Here is an 18,868-nt window from a genome sequence, read left to right as displayed (position 1 = left end):
GCCAAAATGATTATAGTCAATTATTCAAAATTCTTAAAGTATTACCAGTCAGCCTTAAGCATAAATATTTATTAGCAATGAACAACCATGGCAGTACGGAGCATATAACACAGCACCAGCATGGTATAGGTACTAGGATGGTTACTCAGGGTAAATATGAAATACCTAGGGTTAATAACTTCTATGGAGGTCGGACCTTAACAAAACAATTACCTAAATTATTAAATGATCTACCTACTGAAATAAGGGATGAAACAAATAAGGCAAGATTCTCAAGATTGTTAAAAAAACATTTGTTAAGTAAAATATAGATACCTATTGTCTGATGTTTAAACAAGTTAATTTTATTGTTAAGCACTAAGTTTCTTAAAAATATAATATAATATAATTAGTTTATTAAGAGTGAAGTCTGAATCCACAGACAAACCAGTAAACTGGTTTTGTGGGTCATTGTCAATTGTAATGTGTTTTTATGATTACTTAATAAATACATTGAAACAAACAACAAACAAACAATAATTACTTAGGTAGGTATACACCTATGCTACAAGTACATTGAAAAGTGGGTGCTGGGTGTGACAATAGTGGTTTAGCAAGCTGAAAGAGTGAGATTGTCACGGACAGAATTAAAGAACCCACTCCCTATAAAGAAGCTAGAATTTTACAATACTTACATCATATTCAACTCTGTTTAATCATAGCCGGAACCAACGGTGTTTTGGTACCTATCTTATATGATGTAAGTATGATAGGTACCAAAACACCGTTGGTTCCGGCTATGATTAAACAGAGTTGAACGACCGGATGGTTCCGTAACTGAATTTCGGCGAAATGTCAGCTTCCCTCCTTCGCTACGGTTGACACAGTCCGACTCGTTTACAAAATTGCATTACCTCTGGTTGCTTTAAAAATATAACGTTGTTTAGAACTTAATACTTATATGTAAGTAGGTATATCTAGTAACGTATAAAAACGTTGGATTTAGGCCCTGTTTCATAATGTCAGGTTAGTGGCTACTTGTGAGATAAAATACATGCTGTCACTCTATGTTATTATTTTTTGACAGTGACAGCATGTATTTTATCTCACAAGTGGCCACTAACCAGACATTGTGCAACAGGGCCTTAGGGTAGAAACCTACTGGGCGCATGTGTGTGTTGCGTGGGACAAGAAGTGTGTTTCTAAGTTGAAGCGTGTAATAAAAGTTTCATGATTAGATAGATAGATAAAATATTCTTTATTTGTACACACACACATAAAAGAAACTTACAAAACGTAAATACTAACAAATATGTACAAAAATCTTATCACTTAAAGCGATTACTAGTTACTAAGCTAGTCTATGTCAGAATGTCATATTACTTACCTTCTTTTACCGTTTCAGTCAGAAAAATTGAACTTGTTGCTATGTTACCTAGCTTATCAAGGGAAATTAGTAATTACCTTCACTATGTAGCACATTATAATCTTTTTGTTCACGCAGTAAATTTTCTAAACATACATAGATGGGGTTTTTTAACTTTGTTTATAATTAACCGCTGATAATTATCTCTGTTTTGAACACGAGTTCCGAGCAGGGCTTTATAATTATGTTTATAAATTTTATCTTTAGTCAATTTTAATTAATTTGGTATAGCAGTAGGTAAACATTATAAAACATATTAAAAGAAAAAATTGAAAACTTTATTCGGTGCATAAATATAAAATGGATTTTTGCCGGTAAAATTCAAACAAAACAAACCTTAATCAAAGTTTTCAGTCATTAAACTTCGCTCTACTATTAATTACAGCGACATTCAATATTCTACGCGGATCTCGCAATATTGCTGTTCAGGGTGTATTTCACTGTAAGCTCAGTTGGATATCAAAGGCTTTTATTTTTAATTTAAATTTGTTTCCTCCTGTTAGCTGAAAATAAACTATAGTGGCAGGCGCTCAGCTTTCGCAAGCAAATGAACTATTTCAGAAGAGCAATCCAACTGATAAAATATTTATGCATTGCTTGTTTACAAGCTATTATTTAAGGAAACCGTCAATATTCGTATATACGCATCATGCAACGGCCCAACTAGCACCATAGAGTTAAAAAAACTCTCATATCATTTGTATAAAGGTTCCATTCGAAAATAAAAGTGTTAAGACATAGCTGTAAAAGAGTGTAGGAGAGTGTTCTAACTCACTTATAACCACGAAAGAGGCCCATGAAAGAGGATGTGCGTTTCACAATCCGTTCGGTACGATATCGATAGGTGGACACTTACATTTAAACACCACGTACTGTGTAGACAGCAGCCCGTAGTGGCTTGATGAGGAAGGCCGAGGACAGAGTGCTGTGGTATTCAGGTGAATTCCTGTTGCCGATGACGGGCTGATGATCTTAACCCTTTGAGTGCCAATGGTACCTCGTACGTACCTATCTACGCAATATTGCGTAGTCTGCATTCAATGGAATTCTGAGGGACTTTTGTATCACAATCTTACTTACTTAAGTAATGATCCCATACCACTTCGATAGCATAATAATTCTCACGGAACTAAGTCCACATTGAGTCGTGACAAAGGAGTCGACCACGGCTTACCGCCATCGCAGAGTATACAGAGTAAAATTTTATCAGTGAGCGCCTCATAGAATGCGTAATAAGAGGGAGATCTTTTCTAATTCTTACCATACAATGTAATGGTGGCATACTAAACATATATTTTATTTATATTTTATAATATTTGGAGAACTTACAGCTATAACACAATATGAACATATCAGGTAAATAGCTACTAGCCAATTACAAGTTCCCACATATCGCTATTCAGCGCTGAGACCGAAGAAAAAAAAGCTATAAAAGGATAATTTAGAGCTTTTAATTTTCTTTCGCTATGTAATTGCATGTACCATGTGTACAACTATGAAGACACTCGGTACTACTGTTGTATAATCACAACAATACATTTTTTTTTATCATTAATAATAACTTATAAAACTTGCATTCGGATAGATCAATGACAATTTTCACCCTACAAGCACGCTGGACCGAAGCCTGCAGACGACTGATAGAGAGCCCCCATTGTGTTACACTTGTTGCCAACTCGTGTTGTTGTTCTATCACCATTTCACCCGTAATTCACTCGATTGTACAAAGTGCAAAAGTGATTATCCCAAAAAAAAATCACATACACATATGATCACATCAAAGTGATCAACTTTGCCGTGGAAACCTACCCTAGCAGAGATACTACACTCACGGGCAATGAAAAGGTTCCACTGAAAAAAGCACCAAATTACTCCTCAACGAAAAGGGCTTCATGTCGCCTTTTAAAAAAAAAAAATATTACAAATTAATTGAAAATCATAAATATTATACATAAAATACACGTATCATTGTTTGAGATCGTGTACCTAAAAATTCATGTTGATATTGCCTTTCAATTTTCAGGAATGTGGCTGAAACTGGGTCAATAGTGATCATGCATGATCAAATAGGCCCTTTGCAGTCAATATATTCAATTAAAAATCGAAATCGTTATTCAAATAAAGTTCCTAGTGAATGTTAATTTGATTTTACAGTTTGGATTTCAATATATAATGTTATGACGAACGAACGGACGAACTGACATAATTATTAATCGATTACCATTTTCTGCTCATCTCTGCCGACCAATCAGAACTTGGTTAATGATAATAGAGTAATGAGAATCTACCGTTCACCATAAATAATTTAATCGTCTAAAACTTGAAAAAGTTTACTTACAAAATGACGACACTGCCCCAACTTGCTTTCTTTTGAAACAACGACATAGATACGTGGTCGTGGCTCGCGTTTTTCGTCATAAAGAGTGACCCCCCTGCGGCCCTGGCTTGTGAGAGAAGACAAAGTTCAATAGATATGCCATCTTTAAGGAGTCTACACACCAAACCCGCCGACCCGCCGACACAGCCCGGCGGCTTGGTGTCGGCGACTTTGTTTCAAGAATCATGTCGGCGACTCGTACCCGCGCGTGCAATGCTTAGTAAATATTCAAAGTCGGTAAACGTTAACGACATAAATGTCTTAAAATGTAAGGGTCTTTTTACAATCAAATCGTCTGTTCTTAAATCTTTTATTCTATCACTGTTACTGTAACGACTGCGACTCATTAAGCTTGGTCTAACCCAACACTGTCGTTTTCTCTTCAGGGACCCAGCTAAAATTATTCCACATGCTGCTATTATTAGATCAGCATCAGTATCCATGTTTATTGTAGGCTGCAATATTCGAGAAAAACAACACGTCACGTTCGTACACACTGCAATCACTAACTAAAAAAGTTGTACTGATTTCTTGCCGCCGACTAACTCACCGACACAGCCCATGACACATGTTGGCGGGTCGGCGGGTTTGGTGTGTAGACTCCTTTACGATACGACAATTTTTTACAGTCGTCGGTGGAAATACTTATTATTAATGTTATTCTTAATTTAATTTCTAAACAAATTAATCATAATCATAATCTAATTAGCATTAATAAGATAACAAGTGAAAAAGAACAGAGAAGGAAAAAATACTAAGATTCAGCTAATTTTAACCCGATTAAGTGAATACCTCTGTAGGTAATATAATTAAGTATTTTTAATACCCCTAGCCTACCCTTTATATTAGGTACTTATTTCTAATTACAACACTCTTCTTTATACTTTATTTATATATATAAGTTGTTTACAACCATTATGCTACTTTACACTATTCTATCGCTACAAAATCGTACCTCATTCTTAGCTCGGAAACCTCTAAAATCTTATATTATAACAACATGTCGCCCTTTCGAAATCTTATTATACATGTAACGTCAGCGTCATAAGTAGCTATACACTTTTGAAATTTGTCAAATTACCTACTTACCATTCTTACCAAACCGTTAATGCTGGTATGACTGAACGGGCAGTTTGTGAATTTGATAAGCTATAAAAGTGTATAGCTACTTTATGCAGCTGACCGTACATTCAATTACATTTTCAATCTCATTAGTGTAGCTAAAAAAAAACATATTTAACTTTTCCTCTACTCGTTGATTCCAGGATGCTGGGCGGCGTGGGCGGGCGGCACGCGTCGGTGCGGCGGCGGGGCAGCTCGCCCGGCGTGCGGCGGGCGGCGGCGGCGGCGGCGGCGGCAGCGGCTGCGGGGGACTCGCCCCCCGCCAGCCCGCGGCCCCCGCGCCGCCGCCGCGCCGCTCTCGCCGCCTCCGACCACAAGACTTGCGCGCTCATACACACGCGCCTCAAGCTGGGGGACATCATGTGAGTCTATACAGTAGGCTTGTTTTTAACCCCCGACGGAAAGTCAAAGTCAAATGATTTAATCGACGTAAAATATTACAATTAGGTATTTGTCAGTAGTCATAATAATACTCTACCACCATATCACAAAGAGGGGTAAGTATTTTATATATTATGGTATGTTAGAAAGTCATTGGTTGAGGTGGCTGCGCAGGCGCAGCGGCAGGTTTTGGATAAATAAACTGAGTGATAGGCATAGCACTCTACTGAGCTCACTTCTCGTCATTGGCAAGATGGATTAAATGACCTAATTAAACAAACATGAGCGCCTTCAAAACTTTTGTATACGATTAAGTTTCGGCTTAAACTCAAGTGGCTCCCGATTCGCCTTATGCGTATAAAATAAAATATGAAATAATTGTAGCACATGAAGAATATAATTATGTAAACGAGTAGGTATATCTGGAAATAGTCTAATCCAAAGAAAAAATAAGTGAATAAAAAAACTACTTGGCGATGTCAGTGTTTAAATTATTTTCTCCGCAAACCTCTACACAATTTATACATATTTCATCAGCGAGCAATAAACACGAAATTACAGGGAAACTGTGGAGACGTCTCATTATTTATATTTAGGGCGAGGGTCGTATCTGAGATTGAATTTTGCAATGTCGCGGCGGTGACGGGCCCGTGGTACATCCGCGTGATCATTTCATTACTTGGACCATTTTTCACTTGCTGCCTTCGCGTAGTAAGTTAAGTGTAGAATAGAATTTCGATGGGTTTTCGGAGAGAGAGAGAGAGAGAATTTAGTGGAGAAAATGGTCATGGAAAGTGTATAATTACTAGTTTTTTCCCGTGGGAATTCCGACTTCGATTCCCGAAAAGCATAAAGTGCTTTTTTATCTGTTTACAGTAGGTATGAGAATTATTGTTACAAACATGACCTACCTATATGTAGATAAAATTTTCGTCTAGATTAGTAGAATATACATATAATAATATGAGGGGACATCTCGCACACGGCTATCCGATCTCAAGCTAGGTTGAGCGGACAGCTGATATATCTTCACAAATACCGAGAAAGATACTTATAATATTATTTACTTAAATTAATAATATTAACACCCAAATACCCACCGGCTACAAATATCTGTGTTTAATTAAATATTGGCCCGGTCGGGGAATGAATCTGGGACCTTCTGCATAGCAGACAGCCCAACTAACATCGTAGCGTTAAAAAAACTCTCATATAACTTGTATAATGGTTCCATTCGAAAATTAAAGTGTTAAGACATAGCTGTATAAGAGTGTAGGAGAGTGCTCTAACTCACCTATAACCACGAAAGAGGCCCACGATTTTGAGAGTAAAGGCTTTAGAAAGTCTGTAAAACGGTGTCATTGAAGTGTTTAAGTTATAGAAAGCCTATAGTACGGTGTCATTGAAGTGCTAAAGTTACTATAGAAGAGCGTTTAATCCCTCTCAGCTAGAACTTTTACCGGTATAGTTGTAGTTGTAGAATGGTTATTTGACTCCCTAACTCTTATTTGTTTGGTAAAAAAGGGTTAAGTGAGTATGTTACCGTTTTTCGAATACACTTTTACCATACAAGTTGTATGTCTTTGAAAATAATAGTGTTAACAGCAATCATACGCGACAGTATTAGAGTGACAGTATTGATCATTACTAAATAACAGTAAATATAATATAATAACTTGAAGTTATGCATGTTTTATGAACTGAAAATAATATGCCATTGTAATTTTACTGTAATGTATACCATATTTCCCACCTCAATTTTAATGCGCTCCGAATTTATTAAGGATTTCAAATGAAACATAAGTAAATATAAAATAGACGACTCAATTTTGTATTTTTTTGTATCCTTGCTGTATGTCAATTAGTTTCATAAATCGATTGGCATGACTGGAATGACAAAATTCACATAAATAAGTAAGTATTTTAAAGCAAAATATTGTTTATCCCAGCAATTTATAGGTTAGGTCGTCAATGCAAATGGCGAACTTACATTTAAGACATATAGACTCACCTAAGTCATCTATTACACTTTTTGAAATAGAACACCCTTAGCCAAGGGTATTATGCAGTCTTAGTCGATCCGCACAGTCTTGCTTAACACCGTTACTTTTACAGTCTACTTGCCTAACGCAATAAGCGTAAGTTAAGTTAACCTTAAAGATTAAAACTGCATTGTTGAGTTTTCCAACACTGTAAGAATCTTGTCTTACTGCACTCTTGACAAAATCTCTTTTATAACCAATTCCTGCAGCCTAAATTCAATATGACACCTAAAGATTTATATGAGTATTAAAGGAAACCACTTAACAACCATAAGTGTTAACAGGTGTCAGTGAGCACTCTTGTATAGCTTTAGGTTCTGGAAACAGTTTAAACCTATAACATCTTAATTATAATTGCTTTGACTAATACCATTTTAACACTTAAACCTGCTGTTAACACTAATTTCATTTGTTAACTCATCTTTATCGCTTTATGTTAGAACTGAGATAATTATAACACAGTTATACAGGTTAAAGTTATAAAAATAGCTGTAACTGAGGGTAAAATGTTTGTTGGGAGGGTAATAAGACTAACCACTATTAGGTATATATTGATAGTTGAATTTGTATGGTGCGGAAGAGTCTCGACGCTAGCTCCGCTCCATACAAAATTGAGTCGATTTTCACTGCTCGATCAATTAAGAAAAACCTACACTAAGCGCTGAGAGCCCTGCATTTTCGTAAAAATTCTGCAATTTCTAATCATAAATTGTAAGAAAATACTGTTCTTGCCGTTCCGCTTTACTTCGCTTTCTATTTATTTCCTCGAAGAAAATTATTTCTCATTTATTAAAAAATACCTTGTTTCCTTCACTATTTTAAAATCCATCTACCAGTGCCTACACTGTTCAGTAAATAATTTTCCTAGAAGTGCTTCTCTCACTTTTTAGTACAGAGAACTGGGAACTAAGTAGGTTGAAGTCCTACAAAATATCTTTCAATAAACTACACCTATACAATACACTGTACCTAAGTACTTTCTAAGTGCAAAATGCAGCGATATTTTCATAATAGAGACTTTTACTTCAGGTAGGATGAGGTACAACATGGAAAGCGGCACATACCTACTATAGTCACAGATGTTATAAAATATTGAGTATTGAGTATTGAGTATTGAGTTATAAATAAATAAATAAATAAATAAATATGTGGGGACATCTCACACACGGCCATCCGACCCCAAGCTAGGCAGAACCTGTGTTATGGGTGTCGGACAGCTGATATATCTACACAAATACATAGATAGATAGATACTAAATATAAATATCAACACCCAAGACCCGAGTACAAATATCTGTCTTTAAACAAATATCTGCCCCAGCCGGGAATCGAACCCGGGACCTTCGGCATAGCAGTCAGGGCCACTAACCACTACGCCATTCGACCGTCTGAGATGTTGTACACACGTTTTTTTAATTATTTACTCCAGTCTGTAAACGAACTTGACTCTCAGATTTAACATACACGGCACATTAATCTAGGAATCATCCATAAAAGAACAAAATGTATTCTTTGGGAATCTATTTACTTTTTATGTCTTCCGATAAGCAAGTATATTTGCATTTTTATCATCAATATTATTATTGGCGTTGGCAGAGAAAAATAGAACACGAGAGTTTTCTACAGTAAATGGTTTATTCCGATGAGAAATAACGGAAATAAAAACGAATATGAAAAAAATTGTTTCGCACATCTGGATTTATGTGAACCCACCCTTAGTAGACCAGCGCGGTGGGAAATGGTCTAAGCTTAGGAAGTGTTGTCAGGCTTGCGTAATTAAACTTCCAGGCTTATAATATTAATGCATCTGTATATTTATCGCTTCTTATTACTAATTTACAGTAAGATATCGTTTAAACCAAAACACTCTTCTCACGGCTGATTTTCGAATGCCCGCCCGTTAGCTGTCAAACGTCAAGTTGAATCTTTTTTTTTTTTTTTAAGACTCGTTCAGAAACGATTGAAACATGTGTTAAAACGTAATGAATGCTAACAGTCGGCCATTCTGATAGGGGAATGTCCCCATTCCTCATTAATGTTCGGCCATTCTACTACGGGTATGACCACATACCTATCATAATCATTACAGAACAGATAACAAGTGAGACATACTATATTAAACAATCTAACATGACAAAAAATACATTATTTTTGTTGAAATTAATAACATAAATATACTTAAAAACAATTTACGTAAAGTCATTCTGAAAAACTAATTCTAACACATTCCAGTTATACAAAAAAAAAAAAAAAAAAAACCCTTATCGTCTTAGATTCATTTATGAGTGAAGTGAACAATAGGCTTTAATTTCATTTATTAATACATTTATCCGTTTTTATTTTTAAACATACTTTGATTATAATTGAAATGAAATAATAAACATTTAGTGTATTATAAATATATGTCACAATCATCAATTCATTATCTCATCATTACAGTATTATCAATTATACAAAATTACAGTATTATCAATCATAAATAACCCATGAGCCTTAGTAATTCTGAAAATATAATTTAAGTACAATTGGCCACCAGAAATATCTTTATATTATTTATCCATTCACAAATTACATTTAAGTACATGATTGTATGGAATAATATTCTAGTCTGCTTCCGTTTAGCCACCCGAGAGCCACGGCCTGCATTAATTTAACAATAAATATATAAATTAAGACATTTTCCATACAAAAAATATATGTAATGTATTCACTTTTTATTTGCTTCCGTTTAGCCACCCGAGAGCCACGGCCTGCACTTATTAATTATTGATTAAGCCATCCGAAAGCTTTAGTTCATTAAAGAAAAATCCATTTTAAAAAATCTTACTCAGATGCTTCCGTTTAGCCACCCGAGAGCCACGGCCTGCATTTACTGGTAGTTTTCTTCATCATCAGTCTGTCTAGCCATCCGAAAGCCACAGTTCTTGTTGATTCATGAATCAATAATCAATCCAACATTATCTGTCAACATCTGTCACCGGGGCTCACCGACTTCCCGATATGTTCCTTATCCGTCCTGAACCTAAGCTGTAAAGGTCAGGGTAAGGAACTGTTAATTTAAATATTAAATATAGTACCAATATGACCATAATGATTAGTAATGTTACAACCGATTAAAATTTATTTATAGTAGTAGTAGTATAGTATAATATTTACTAGTATAATAGTAGTAGTATAGTAGTATATTTACTGACTATTATCTGACTCTGAATCATCTTCATCAGACCCTTCGCTTTCGAGTGGTGGATGAGACATTGTGATCCAAGGTTTCAAATGATCAGCAGCATAAATATTTTTGTATCTTCTTTTAGAGTGTCCAGAGATGCTACATACTTCATACCTATCCTTATCCAGCACACCGGATACTCTAAATGGACCTCGAAACTTAGGTGCTAATTTCTTACTTTTTCCCTTATCGGGGTTATTGTTCGGAATCATTACTAAATCTCCTTCTTTAAATATACGTGTAGGACCACGGGTCTTGTCAAAATTTTCTTTCATTTTGGTCTGTCTCTCTTCTATTCTATTCTGCACAGATTTTCTCATTTCTAGTCTATCAGAGTCTGAGATTTGTTCCTCTGTTTGAAGAGCTCCTTTTAAGATTCCTTCAGACTGACTGTTAGTAGTTTGTCCGAACACGATCTCTGCAGGTGTTTTCCCAGTACTTTTGTTAACAGTGTTATTTAAGCTCCACTGTAATTTGGCAACATTAGAGTCCCAATCTTTCTCGTCCTGACCATGATTCATGGCAGCGAGTGAGTTAAGTATAGTCCGATTATAGCGTTCAATCTGGCCGTTCGCTCTTGGTGTAGCGACAGCATTAAAGACATGCTTGATGCCGATTGAACTAATGAACGTCTTAAACTCACTGGAAGAGAAACTAGTCCCCTGATCTGATATGATTATTTTAGGACTACCAAATGTTGCAAATATGTCCTCCAATACTTTTATAGTGGTTTTGGATCTAGTATTTCTAACAGGTCTTACAAATATAAATTTGCTAAATCCGTCTATCACCCCCAGTATATAAGTATTCCCCTTCTTACTTTTTATAAATGGGCCCAAGTGATCCATATGGATCGTATGGAAAATCGCATTCACTTTGGGGATTGGATGAAGGTATCCTGTTTTCTTTCCAGACATCTCCTTATTATATGCGCAATTTATGCAAGCTTCGACATATTTCTTAACAAAGCGGTTCATTTTCGGAAACCAGTAGTCATTTCTTATTTTCTCGAGCGTCTTCTCAGTCGAGAAATGGCCCGCTTCGTCATGGTTAAGTTGACAAATCCTCCATCGAGCTGAATTCGGAACCACCCATTTAAGTTTTGATCCCACACGACGATAAACTTTACCGTCACGGAGAGAGTAATTGTCCGAAATATCTTTGAGATCCACCTCAGGAGTTTCCAAGATAGCTTTTATATGTTTGATTCGCGGGTCGGTCATCTGGACAGTATGTAGCCAGTCTGTAGCCGTAATATTAAGAACCTCTAATTCTTCTTCAAGGCTTGGCGGTGTAACTGGGTTCCGGCTCAAAGCATCTACATGTTGCATACTGTGTCCGGGTCTATACTCAATGGAGAAATTATACTCCTGTAACATTAACCACCATCTAGCTATCTTAGGAATGAGGTCTCGCTTAGTAAGTGTGCTACGCAGGGCATTACAGTCGGTTATAACTTTAAATTCAAGACCAATCAGAAATACCCTAAATTTCTTTAAGGTTTGTACCACCGCCATAGTCTCTAACTCATAAGAGTGCCAGAGAGATTCTTCTTTCGTAGTCTGGCGACTAAAATAGGCAACTGGTTTAAAGGGAGTTTCCTCATTAGGTCGTTGTAGTAAAACTCCGCCCACTCCTAATTTACTGGCGTCACAGTGGACTTCGGTAATATAATTCGGGTCGTATAGCGCCAATATAGGACGAACTACGAGTTTTGCTTTTAAATCCTGAAAAGCGTTTTCTTGTTCGTCGCCCCATTGCCATTGAGCGTCGGCTTTTGTTAGCTTTGTCAAAGGTCGCACAATCAGCGAAAAATTATAAACAAAGCGTCGGAAGTAGCTCGCTAGACCCACAAATTGACGAATCTGATGTACGTTGGTTGGTCTGGGGAACTCTGACACAGCTTTTATCTTCTCTTCTCCAGGTTTCAATCCTTTCTCAGAAATTTCATACCCAAGATAAGAGATGTGGGATTGGAAGAAGAAACATTTCTTTAAATTAAGAGTTAAGTTTGCCTTTCTTAGGAGTTCGAGAATACGTTCAAGCTTAGAGAATGCTTCTTGAAAGGTACTTCCCGTCGACAATAGGTCATCTAAATAAGGAATGGCTAACTCAAAGCGGTCCGCCCCTAAGGCTTTATTGATCATGCTCTGAAAGACCGCAGGCGCATTAACTAGTCCAAACGGCATCCTTAAATACTCGTAATGCCCATCGGGAGTCACGAAGGCAGTGAGATGACGTGACTCCTCGGCTACGGGTATTTGGTGATATCCGGAAGCGAGGTCTAAACTTGTGAAATATGATTTTCCACTTAAACGATCAAGCTGGTCGTCTATTACAGGCATCGGATAGCTGTCCTTTACAGTTTTTCTATTCAATGCTCTGTAGTCGACGCACATACGATACTCATTATTCTTCTTTCGCACCAACACGATGGGACTGGCATAAGCTGATTGCGACTCCTGTATTATACCGTTATCCAATAAGTTGCCCACCATCTCCCGAACCTTGGCCCGCTCGCTGAACGGTAAGCGATAGGGCCTATATGTCACGGGGGTGTTGTCATTAAGATGAAGCGTCATCTGGGTTATAGATGTGAAACCAAGTTCCCGCAGATTAAGAGCGAAGCAATCTCTAAAGTTATTAAGAAGATCTAATAGCATAATTTTACCACTTTCAGTGACCTTGGGTCCAATATTCAACATTTCTAACGTTATTGGCTCCTTATCAGTACAAATTGGGGAATTTTGGGATGAGTTAGTGACATCAATAACATTAACGTTAATTTGTTTCGTTTCTGATAGTAAACGTTCGCCTTTGTCAAACTTAATTCCTCGCCCCATCAATTTAGATTTTGGGAGATTCGTTCCCTGCTGTGATAAATTCAATACAATACAGCGACCCTTCCCTTTTTTAAAAGAATAAATACCCTGCAATAGTATATGTTCGCAACCAGGTTTTAAGCAAATACTGCCGGGAATAAATAAGAGTCCTGTGTAATCATTCTCTGTGTGTACCTCTATATCTTTTGATCCCGTAACTGAGACGGTCTCAGTATTAAAAATATTTATTTTCTCCACCTCAGAGTGATCACAATATAAAACTAAATCTTTATTTGTTTTATAAACTACTACTGTAGGTAACTCAGTTAATGATTGGCCAATAAGGACCTCAGTTTTTAATAAATTGTTGGGTACAACGTACGCTTCGACGTCCGCCTCAACCACGTCAACAACAATTGTAACTGTTACTCTACCAATTGGAGTTATCCTACCAAAAGCAAAACCTTTTATTTCCGGTAGGCCGGTTCTATCAATTACCAATCGAAGACTATCAGCAACCTTTTCTTGGACTAGAGTGCACTGACTCCCAAAGTCAATATATGCAGAGCAAGGAACATTATCAAGTGTAACAGACTTGAAATACTTACTATTTAATTGTTCAGTCGAGGTAATTTGCAAGACATTTTGAGTATTGTCGGATTTATTCTCGTTATTATTATTCGACGCAGCATTGCCTTGTGGGTTAAAAGGGTTGGATCGACAATTTTGTGATTCATGTCCTAATCGTTGACATTTGACACATCTCTTTAGAGGTTTTGGGCATCTCCTGGCCGTGTGCCCAGCCTCTGAACAGTTGAAACAATGATAGCTGTTTCTAGATTTCTCTCGGAATGTAGTCTTATTTGAGTTAGTACGACTGCTATCTGTGTTTCTAGTTTCAGTCCTTGGAATATCTCGTTTAGGCCAAATTATATTTCTTTTAGAGATCCGTCTTAGGTATTTAAGTAATTGGGATGGTCTCTTAAAACTTGAACCTTGTGCATTAAGCCGTATACCGTTGTCAAAAATACCAGTAACTATGCAGTCAACAGCGTTTCTACCAGTAATACCACACATTTTAACCAATCTTGCCTTCTCGTGAAAATATTCCTCAAGTGACTCTTCTCTTTTACTCCTCCTATTGAGCATCTCCGATAGTCGATCCGCGTAATTCCGGTCATCGGGAAAGGTCTTAATGATTTTCTTCTGCCATTGATTCCAGCTCAAGTCCACAGAACTTCTACCCTGGTACCACTTTTTGGCCTGTCCGGCTAGCTTTGGTATTGCGTAGTACACTATTTGCTTGTCACTCCATCCATAGATTCGTGCCGTCTCATTCACCTTTCGAATCCAGTCTGCTGCCGATTGTGAATGGGTATCCGGGTCAAATTCTGGGATCACATTGTGTGCTCCTTCAAAAGGATTTCCTTTGTTATTCATTAATCTTACGAAATTATCCATAAATTCTCTTTCCTTGTTGGGCCCAGAGAACATGCGTCTTCGTTTTTCTCTATGATCAGAGCGTATTTTTGAGCGCGATCGTCTTCTTCTTTTTGAAGAAGGGTATGACGAATCCGACGATGAGTCACAAGAGTTGGATGAGTCTGTAGAGCTTAGACATCGGCGGCGTCGACTACGATGCATACTCCGCTTTCTTGCTAAAGTGCGATCAGGCGTAGTGCTGTCTGTGGTGTCAGTCGTTGTGGTTAGTCTGCTCCGAGATCTCTTGCGGTATGTTTCTCGTTTAGATTGCCGCCGATTGCTCCTAGTCACAGATCTTCTATGCCTCCGAGTCTTATTTATCCTTCTTCGACTACGTGACCTTCGACTTTCCTCCCCAGTTCTATCTAGTTTATCCCTTTCCCCCATAGGTGGAGTATAGCGGGACGTATCACTTGACGACATGTTACAGTCGCAGGTAAGTCACTTTTAAGGGTTGTGGTGAAAACTTCAGATACAATCCACGAGATGAATAAGTGTTATTTATTTTATAATAAAATAAGATATTTAGATAATTTAATCATGTATATCGATAAGTGTTATAGTTAGTTATCACAGGAAGAAGATTAGTAGGAAGAGATGGGAAAAACAACAAAATCATAAGTGAGTATATCAAGAGCTATACGTAATTGGGTGCGTGCATTCTTCGTTATAAATCAACATCATAAGTACGTAAGTATAAAGTTACCTTAGAGTCTCAAGAATAAGAATAAAGAAATCTACTCATATTAGATGATAGACCATTAATTCCTGATTACCGAACTGTCTTTCAAACTTTTTATTTTCAACATCAATTTTTAATAACCTACGATACATACCTACCGGTATGGTATCCATATTATTATGAATTTACTGTTAATCCATGTTAAAGAAGTACAAATGTAAACATATAATTACTACTAAGCACTTTCCCCACTGTACATAAACACAAAGCGAGAGTTAAATTTGAACTGTGCAACTATGTTGCACTTGAGGTGAAGCCCATCGCACCCATTGACTATGTTTACAATGAAAATAAAACTAATCTAATACCTACTTTGGCTCCCTTTTCCTAGGAAGTACGTATATAATAAAGAGGTAATAGAAAATAAAATGTATACACTATGGGTTTACGTTAAGCCAATAATGTATAAGTACCTACTCTCATTTATTAGGCTTCCTATTTTATTTAAGTTTATGTATGGAAGACTACAAATTTATCTCATAACTTAAAATAAATTATAAATTCACTGTCCAAGCACAAATACAAGTTGGAAGGTAATATAATTATGTATAATATGCACATAAGTCCGCCACAGTGGTCACCAAAAAATATATATTATATTATCAAGCAATACATTGATTATACCACTATACTCACCTCATCATAACAGCCTTAATTAATTATTCTCCACTACCAGTACCATATAAGTGCCAAATGTAAATCATGAGTACAGTAATGTATTAAATTAGATAGTATTAAATTAAATAAGAATTTTATGGATTAGATCAAGTTCATCGCTAATTTATCTAACCAGCTTCATAAAATAGGTACCTAGAAACTTAACCCACCCTTCACAATAGGGCCACTCAACCTATAGCCTTGGGTATAGAAACGGTAGCTTATACTAATGTAAGTAAAAGTATATCTTTAGCCACAACTAATGACTGCAGGTACTATGTGCTACTATGACTTGGGAAAGCAGCCTACAAGTATTCTAAAGATAAACTTATTTCACACCCAATGTTCGAGTATAGTGCATTTTATTATATCTGAGGTAGGTAGGAAGTTTCAGAATAACTTTAATTAAATTACCAAGAAAACAACTCAAGTTGAAAACTTACTTTCTGGGTAATTGCTTGTGATGAGTGGTTTTAGGTAGGTACAAACTTACCCACCTACATAGCACCGACAATTGAATGAGATCTGATCATTGTTATCAGCTCTGCTCTGAATTAATATTTTATTTTTTTACCCAGTTTATCTTTTTTTTGTTGTAAATATAAATCTAACATGATACATATGCCCCTAGGTTTCAGATTCAAGAGCACATAATTGGAATTCCTTCCAATACCGTTCACAGTGTTATATTGCATCTTAAAGTCACACAACAAGATAGGAAAAAAAATACATAACCTATAATTGAACAATATTACATACCTCCAAGTTCTTTTCAGCGTTCTTATCCCACTTCTGATTGTTGTCAGGCTTGCGTAATTAAACTTCCAGGCTTATAATATTAATGCATCTGTATATTTATCGCTTCTTATTACTAATTTACAGTAAGATATCGTTTAAACCAAAACACTCTTCTCACGGCTGATTTTCGAATGCCCGCCCGTTAGCTGTCAAACGTCAAGTTGAATCTTTTTTTTTTTTTTTAAGACTCGTTCAGAAACGATTGAAACATGTGTTAAAACGTAATGAATGCTAACAGAAGGAAGTTTAGACGTAGGGATATGCACAAAGGTTCAATCTGTCTCTCAGGTGCAAATACTTACACCCCTATAGAAAATAGAATAAAATACTTTCGCAAACTGAAAACTCATAAATGAAATCTTAATTTGTACAGGGTGTTGCAAAAATTGTATATTAAGCCGAAAGAGGAAAAATGTTGCTTCTCCATAGAATCTTTGTAGGTCACGTAACTTTTTACTATGGAGCATGTTTTTAGCGAATTCACATGTGACCCATTCCAAAAAATGCTATTCCACTATCGGCGTAGTAAGTATACCACTTTCGCAACATTCTGTTTATGGGTCAAAATCAGAGAGGTGAGCATTATGCTTCCGACAAAGTTTTTCCTCATTTTATTACATGATATTACTAAAATACTTATTTCAAAATATAGGTTCTGTGCATATTTATTTCGCTATGGTAAGTTTTATTTGATTTTAAACAAAAAAGGTCTAAATCGTCATTCCGGGAACGCGTCCGTATACCATGTTTCATAGTTCAGACAAGTAATTTTTTTTTTTAATTACCACTTAAAACTGTCATATTTTAATATTGGCTTTTAGTGTAATTAAATTAAGAATACACGTATAAATTACATTATTACAAGTAAAACTTCTTCATATTTTGGCTATTCAAATGCTGTCCGTCGTTTATCAAATCATTCCGTGAACGTGGTGGATATCGGTCAATGTAAATAAAACAACACACGCCAGGTGGCGTTAGCGAGCAGCAGTGTAAAGTTCACAATTCAAAGCAAAAGGCGTGTGTTGTGTTTTCAAAAAAAATATATTAGATTTTGTTGGTAAGTACCTTTTAATTTCATATGTGTGAAGCGTACTTTAATTCCCTGTCACTACGGGAACGCTCTTTAGTAAGTAGTTTTTCGAGAATTTGCGTACTTTTAGCAAAATTCTTATAAATATTGTTGGTTACTTGTTCATAATCTCTAAAACCAATATTTAACATGGCAGCGTCAAGCGAGACATGAAAATATCTAACGAATAATCATTTCGGGAACGGTCATTTCGGGAACGTTCTGGTATATGACAGATGTTCACGAAATGACGCCTACGTCCCTGAAATGCCATTTTTTTGGGCAAAATGATGCTTTAATGCTTAAAAAACCATAAACATGCAAAATCTTGGTTTTAGGTATCCATTTAGTACGAGTAAGATGGAGAACGATGAAAATGAAGAGAAAAGGAAGTCAAAAAAGGCGTCCCTAAAAACCTTAGCGTTGGTAGCTCAGTCGGGTAAGCGCCCGCTTCTCACGCAAGAGATGCGGGTTCAAATCTCGGCGCTGACATGTACCAATGAGTTATTTTAACTTAAGTACAATGTATACCATCGCTCTTACGGTGAAGGAAAACATCGTGAGGAAACCTGCATATCTAGATTTAGCACATCTAGATATGTGAACCCACCAACCCGCAGTGGACCAGCGTGGTGGGAAATGGTCCAAGCTTAGGAAGGCAGTTTAGACCTTGGGGATATACGCAAAGGTTCCACTCGAGAGAGCCAGGTGCAGGTACTTGCAACCCCACAGAGAATAGAAT

General features: G+C 36.6%; 1 protein-coding gene and 2 long non-coding RNA genes across 3 annotated transcripts in view; 2 read left to right on the top strand and 1 right to left on the bottom strand.

The window, feature by feature from the left end:
- LOC119691246 overlaps positions 1–5,092 on the top strand; it is a 53,646-nt gene extending 48,554 nt beyond the window's left edge. The window contains exon 3 of the long non-coding RNA XR_005253867.2: positions 5,048–5,092. This is a non-coding gene — a long non-coding RNA (uncharacterized LOC119691246). The remainder of the gene's footprint in view (positions 1–5,047) is intronic.
- A 73-nt stretch (positions 5,093–5,165) lies between these two features.
- Positions 5,166–18,868, top strand: part of LOC105386568 (voltage-dependent calcium channel type A subunit alpha-1) — a 109,155-nt gene continuing 95,452 nt past the window's right edge. Inside the window, 1 exon segment of the mRNA XM_048625967.1 lies at positions 5,166–5,266. Coding sequence (XP_048481924.1) covers positions 5,265–5,266 — 2 coding nt within the window. The 5' untranslated portion in view covers positions 5,166–5,264.
- Positions 9,118–17,284, bottom strand: LOC119692342. The gene is made up of 2 exons (XR_005254211.2): positions 17,016–17,284; positions 9,118–10,354 (listed from the first exon to the last, which is right to left on the bottom strand). It is a non-coding gene; the product is annotated as an uncharacterized LOC119692342 (long non-coding RNA).

This window comes from Plutella xylostella, chromosome 15 (assembly GCF_932276165.1).
Source record: "Plutella xylostella chromosome 15, ilPluXylo3.1, whole genome shotgun sequence".
Classification (NCBI taxonomy): Eukaryota; Metazoa; Arthropoda; class Insecta; order Lepidoptera; family Plutellidae; genus Plutella; species Plutella xylostella.
This window is presented reverse-complemented; position numbering and strand designations above follow the sequence as displayed.